The sequence below is a fragment of the Neolamprologus multifasciatus genome, chromosome 17 (genome assembly GCF_963576455.1).
Source record: "Neolamprologus multifasciatus chromosome 17, fNeoMul1.2, whole genome shotgun sequence".
Classification (NCBI taxonomy): domain Eukaryota; kingdom Metazoa; phylum Chordata; class Actinopteri; order Cichliformes; family Cichlidae; genus Neolamprologus; species Neolamprologus multifasciatus.
Genome location: NC_140455.1, coordinates 11,878,277 through 11,884,740, shown reverse-complemented (window position 1 = coordinate 11,884,740; position 6,464 = coordinate 11,878,277). Strand labels below are relative to the sequence as shown.

The following is a 6,464-nucleotide window of genomic DNA, read 5'->3' as shown; positions in this document are numbered from 1 at the left end:
GATCCATGTGCACTGAGAGAGGTAAAGGTGCAGCAATATCAGGAGAGGTATTCTGATACAAAGAGAAGGGCATCTCAACAAAATGGAAATTATGACGTTGATCTTATGATCAATTTCAATGGGCACTCCACTTAATAGTTGACTCCTCAAGGGTGGCAGAAGTTTAGTAATAAACAGAGCCAGTGAGAGTGAGTGGATTTAAGAAAGTGAGTGACTCAGGTGTGTCAGTTGGTTTGTCATCTGTTTTTGAGTGTGGGGGAGAGCTAGAAATGTTTACTTTTAATGCTAAGCAAGGAATATTCATGATTTATTTCCAAAACTTCCATATGATCTGCAATTTGTAGCAGATCTACTGACTATCACAAAGCAGCTGGAGCAGTCTCAAATGGAAGTCAGTCCACTACTGCCACCTGTGGCCAAGTGCCATAGTTTACTTACAAGATTAATTTGTGACACATCTGCAGTAGAGGCTGAGTGGCTGCACGTACATCTGGATCATTCAAATCAACCCACACACATGCTGAAAGATACGATGCCAGCAATGTGGATTGTCAGGACAAAATCCAATCATTAAGCAAAGACAACAGGGATCATTTGTTTCTGTTTACCTGCAAACCAAAACTCTTGGCCCCGCCCCTCCCGTGACATCACGCTCCGAAGCCCTTTCCTCTTCCGTAGGATCGTCCTTCTCCAATCCTCCAACTTTATTTACACCCAGCAAAGAACTGCAGTTCGACTAATATCTCACCCTGTAAATCAGGTATTCTGCTGGATTTGTCTTCGTTTTATGTGTGTGGGAATAAAGTAGCTTGTAGTTCAGATAAGCGAGTCGCTGTTGACAAGTTTCTGAAACGGGCTGCGCCGTGTCCGGTGTCTTAGCTTCAGTGAGTGGGGCGGTGGTTTCTGTCTGTATGCGCTCTTTTTCTCGTTGCTTTAATATAAAGTCTTCTGTTGTGTTTCCGGTATGTAATGCTGTAGCAGCTTAAACGGTTGTTTGCATGTTACAGAAAAACACAATCAGCCATGTCCGCCGTCAGCAACTCAAACACAGCCTTTGCCTTGGAGCTGTTCTGCACTTTGAGCCAGACAAACCCTGCTGGAAACATCTTTATCTCTCCTCTGAGCATCAGCTCAGCCCTGGCCATGGTCTACCTGGGAGCTAAAGGAGACACTGCAGCTCAGATGGCTCAGGTCAGCTCACTGTCACTTGTTAGTTGCACCGCGCTGTCAGTTGATCAGCGAGCATGATTGTGCAACTTCAAGCCCTCGTTGTATTTTAAAAGCAGTTACGGAAGCGTTGAGCTGCCACCTAGGCAAAAGAAAAATCGAACTATATCACGTTATAACGTCAAAACTTCATTGTTCTAACAATACACCATCATGTAAATAACATATGAAGCTAGAATGTGTTATATAAATGGCATGAAAGTCCATAAAACGCACAAGCAGTATAGTTACTGAGAGCATGATGTTCAGTGAGACTGACAGTATGTTAAAGGTTATTATTAAACCTGATGCTGAAAGAATAAAGTTGTCCAGTTTCTACCTTTGGACCATAAATTGTTACATTAGAGTCGCTCAGTGTCACATCTTTTCAGTCTTTGTCTTCAATGCCACACAGGCCCTCTCATTCAGCTCAGGTGAAGGCGTCCATGCAGACTTCCAGAAACTGAACGCTGACATCAACTCACCGTCTGCATCCTACATCCTGAAACTAGCCAACCGTCTTTATGGAGAAAACACTGCCCACTTCCTCCCAGTGAGTGTCCACATCAATGATTCTCTTCATAAAGTTCTTCATTACAAAGACTGCATTAATAAACAGATGTCTGCTCTCTGCAGGACTTCCTTGAAGCCACACAGAAGTACTACCAGGCAGACCTGAAGACTGTGAACTTCATCGGAGCTCCAGAGGCGTGCAGAGCAGAGATCAACAGCTGGGTCGAGCAGCAGACAGAAAGTGAGAATGTGCATCTTCCACAGCCTGAACAGCAGGGAATCATTTTAGCATCCTCTGTGGATTATAATGAAATATTGTTGTTTCTGTATTTCTGGTCAGATAAGATAAAAGACCTTCTGAAGCCAGGAACAGTAAATGCAGATACCAGACTGGCTCTGGTCAATGCTGTCTACTTCAAGGGCAACTGGAAGAACCCATTTGATGAGGCAAACACCAAAGAGATGCCCTTTAAAGTCAAACAGGTAGAAATTTAACTGAAGGTTACAAAATCTGGACACAAAGTCTGAATACAGGAAACTGTGTAAAATGTTTAAGGTAAACACCATCAGAAGCTCTATGATAACATTATCTGATCGCCTGGATTTCCTGTGTGTCAGAATGAGACCGTACCAGTCCAGATGATGCACCAGAGGAAGAAGCTTCCCTACAACTACATTGCTGACCATGATTTGCAGATCCTGGAGCTGCCCTATGTGGGTGAGGAGCTCAGCATGTTCATTCTGCTGCCTAAGGAGTCCTCAGACCCTCTGCTGAAGGTACACAGCCTAGAAACATGCTTACTTACTTTATTAAATTTGATCATTTAACAGACTGCTTCTGATTTCCTGTATAAAATGAATTTAAATATGAGCAAAGGAAATATGACAAAATGTATTAACTGCGTTCCAGCTGGAGAAGGAGCTAACACAGGAGAGGCTGAATGAATGGACCGACAGGAAAAACATGAACACCCGTTCAGAGGTTGTCCTTCACCTGCCAAAGTTCAAGCTGGAGGAAGACTACGAGCTGAATGATCCTCTGGCTAAACTGGGTATGAAGGACGTGTTCTGTGCAGGAAGGGCTGACCTGTCTGGCATGAACGGTGAAGGGAGGCTCTTCCTGTCTACGGTGGCCCACAAGGCCTTTGTGGAGGTGAACGAGGAGGGCACAGAGGCCGCTGCAGCCACAGGTGCTATGATCACCGCTTGTTGTTATATACCGGACACACACTTCACAGCAGATCACCCCTTCCTCTTCTTCATCAGACACAATAAGACCAAGTCCATCCTGTTCTTTGGCAGATTCTCATCTCCTCAGTAGACAGAAGCAGCAGTTATTACAGCAGCATATTTTTCAGAGAAGGCCTTTTATGTTACACCATGATGACGCTAAACTGCATACTGCAGGTATTACAGCCACAATGAAAAATGAGCAGTAACAATATCACAAAAAACATCTAGCAGCTGCTTTTTTCACATGTTTACAGACTTGTTAAAAGACGAGGGAATGCTACACAGTGGCAAACACTCTGTACCAACTTTTTTGAGACTGTCGTGATGCTCTTTACTCAAAATTATCAGTTTTTCTCAGTTTACACATCTGATGTGTTTTCTGTGTTTTGCTGAGAATAAAATGTGGGAAAATCATTGCAGACTGTTTTTATTTACATTTTACATAGTCTGTCAACAATTTTTAAAATTGGGGTTATACATTAAACACAGAGTATCACAGACTTTACTGATATCTGATTAACTCCACTGCTTATGCTGTTCAGTATCAACATTTCTCAAATGGTGCTCAGGCCTGCAGGGCTGTAGCACACACTACAGATATACATGACATCATTAGTCACCTGTCCAGTCCAGATTATGTAGATGAAGGAGAAGCCCTACAAATACAATCCATGAAAATGAAGGAGAGCACAGATTTAAACCATGCGGCACAAAGGCTGATGGTTCAGAGAAGGCAGGCAAGAAGATGATTGGACTGCAGTAATGACAGTAACAGCCAAGACTGAATACATGTGACATGTGGGATTCAGACAGCCAAGCAGGTGAGGCAGACAACATTTAATGGACAGTGAGCAAAGAAAGATGTGCAGCATTTAATCATTAACATGCAGAGAAACTCCACATGTGGCTACACACAGCAAAACCTGTATAGACTTATGAAGTTTCACTTTGCAGAAAATCAGCAGGAGAGGTTACACAATGGGTTTTAATATAAAAGGCTCAATATGGTGGATTGAATGAACTTCCATACAATGACTCATGTGGATATATCGTCCTCAGAACCGAGTACAAAAATTCTTTCCATTGAACTTTTTTTGTCACCCACCTAAACACATCTGATATTAATGGAAAGCCCAGGATGGCTTCTATTTAGTAGATCGGGACATAGTAAGATATCTCAAATGAGTCAAAAGACAGACTAAAAACAAATGTCCATTGCAGAGGAAATAAATGAATAAGCTGGTTCTCAGGAGGAAATGAAAGCAATGCTAAATGTATCTCCCTATCAGGAAACAGTGACACAGTAGTGTGCAAGGATGATGCAAACATATGAATCCTGCCTGTCGCTGAAGCAGTGTCGTGGTTATGAAAGAGCCTCGGGCATCTAGGTCCAGCAAATAAGTCTCTGAGCCCCCTCAGCAGAAATCTGAACTTGCACAACACACATTGACATAATTTTGAAATGAAAACCCTAAAAACCAGAATGCTGATAAACTATTTCAGTGGCAATCATGATAACCAACATGACTGAGGAGGTGGGTGTGATACAAATTTCTTTATTTTATTATGTTTAAATGTTTTTGCAATTTCACTTTAGTAATAGTAATATCACTTTTTGTGTCATGTAGTTATATACATATATGATAGCATCACACATGTGTTTTATGCTTTATTAGACAAACGCAGTTAGGTCATTGTGAGTAAGTTAGAGACATCCAGGCGTTGTGGAGATTAGACAGATAGTGGAACTCCTTCTCCTTTACTCATGGAAGAAGGAGGCTTCAGGAAGTTAATCTTTGGGTGACGGTTAAGTAAAAAACAAGGTCATAACTCTTTCTGGGAGAATAAGCTAAAGGTATAGACCCATGTGATGTGGCAATGTGTAAGTGTTGTGGAATGTCTTTGTCTGTATGTTTTGTCACTTTGCATACAAGGCACGCACAAGACAAGGCGCTGCCTTGTGCAAGGCGCTGCCTTGTACAAGGCACGCACAAGGCAGCGCCCATCTTCAGACGGGCGCTGCCTTGTGCGCTGCCTTTGGCGTTTAACCGGATTGCTCTCTCTGCTGCAGCATATTATTAAACCAAATCAAAAGAACGTCTTGATGCACGCTCAATCATCCAGGTAAGTAAATCCCAAAAAGTTGATTCTGTTCATCTGGACGTAGCGTTTTCAGTGGGAGAAACATTTCATCACTCTTTCAAGTTACTTTCTCAGTCTCAGCTGACTGCAGGTTTCCCCAATCTTATAAACAGTACATTTGCATAATGACAGAAACTAGCACCACTGAATGAACAATGGGCTGGGACATCAGTTCCTAGATCATTAGTATGAAAATTCTCATGAACATTGAACAAAAACCACTGATCAAAGCTCATTGATCAAGGACCGCTGATCAATGGCCATGAGTACCATTCACAGACAGATGGGGAATGGCTGCAAAGGGAAGAACGCTGGTTTAAGCGTGGAGTCAAGGAGACCATTTGGGTGAAAAGGGAAATACCATCTCTGAATCGAGGAGGGGGCCTAAGGGTGCATCTTTCACCATCTTACAATGCTGTGATTGCAGCCATTCCCTTTTCGTTACTGTTCGTCTGATTTTGGGTCCGCTCCAGAAACACACCAGCGTACCCCATCGTGACACGAGGTTCTAAACACTATCAATCACGGCCATACTGATGAGGGTTAACTCAATGATCCAGCATTGACTGAAGCTCAGGTGCAGCTACCTCCAGCGCCGGAACACTTCTGAGCTGAGAGGTCGCTTCGACGACACAAACAAAAACAGCGCACATGGACACAACGGGCAGGTAGGCCGCGGAAGACTGTCGGACCCTGACGGTTCCTCCCAATCAGTGAGACTTCCTGCCCCCGGAAGTCTCAGTGTAGTTTCCCACATGAGCGTTGAAGTCTCTCAGTAAGACAATGCAGTCATTTCACTAAATGCTTCTATATTAACGTGAACCTGCCGCAAGGAGCATTTGACCTGAGTGGGTTGAAAGGAAGCTTGTGGAATGACCAGGCTGAGAATGCGAGCTCGTTAACATACTGGCCTATTGATGCCAGTATTGAGCTGAATCATTGCTAGAAAAATATTGCAGTCATATTTAAGTTGATCACTAATTGGTGCTAAAAGAGTGACTCATCATTGTATTTGCTCTGGGTAAACTGAGCATGGAAATACCTGAAACACCAAGGCCACATAAAGCAAGTTCACAAGAATGCACAACTGTGAGAATTTCCAAACTTTTTTTTTCTCCAAAAAATCAAATCTTAGGGATGACAGTGTTGACATTCATTTAAGACAAATATGCTCTCAATTAAAAAACATAATTATACAGCATTGTCAACACACAGGGACAATGTTTGAATGAATGCAGAGAGTATATAAAGGAACATGGAAACAGCCTATAACATGCATAGTGTTTGGCAAGTGATGTACATGTGTATATATCAGTGGCTGTCAATAAAGTTTCTCTCTCTCAGACTATGTTCAAGTCCAGAAAATGGCA

At 42.6% G+C, this 6,464-nt stretch overlaps 1 protein-coding gene across 1 annotated transcript; it reads left to right on the top strand.

Moving 5' to 3' along the window:
* The first annotated feature begins 628 nt into the window (after window positions 1–628).
* Window positions 629–3,366, top strand: LOC146499003 (leukocyte elastase inhibitor-like). Its single transcript, XM_085138084.1, has 7 exons — window positions 629–760; window positions 1,008–1,191; window positions 1,622–1,759; window positions 1,843–1,960; window positions 2,060–2,202; window positions 2,338–2,496; window positions 2,630–3,366. The coding sequence occupies exons 2-7, from the start codon at window positions 1,024–1,026 to the stop codon at window positions 3,038–3,040; spliced, it is 1,137 nt and encodes a 378-aa protein (XP_084994210.1). The 5' UTR covers window positions 629–760; window positions 1,008–1,023; the 3' UTR covers window positions 3,041–3,366.
* Window positions 3,367–6,464: the final 3,098 nt, after the last annotated feature.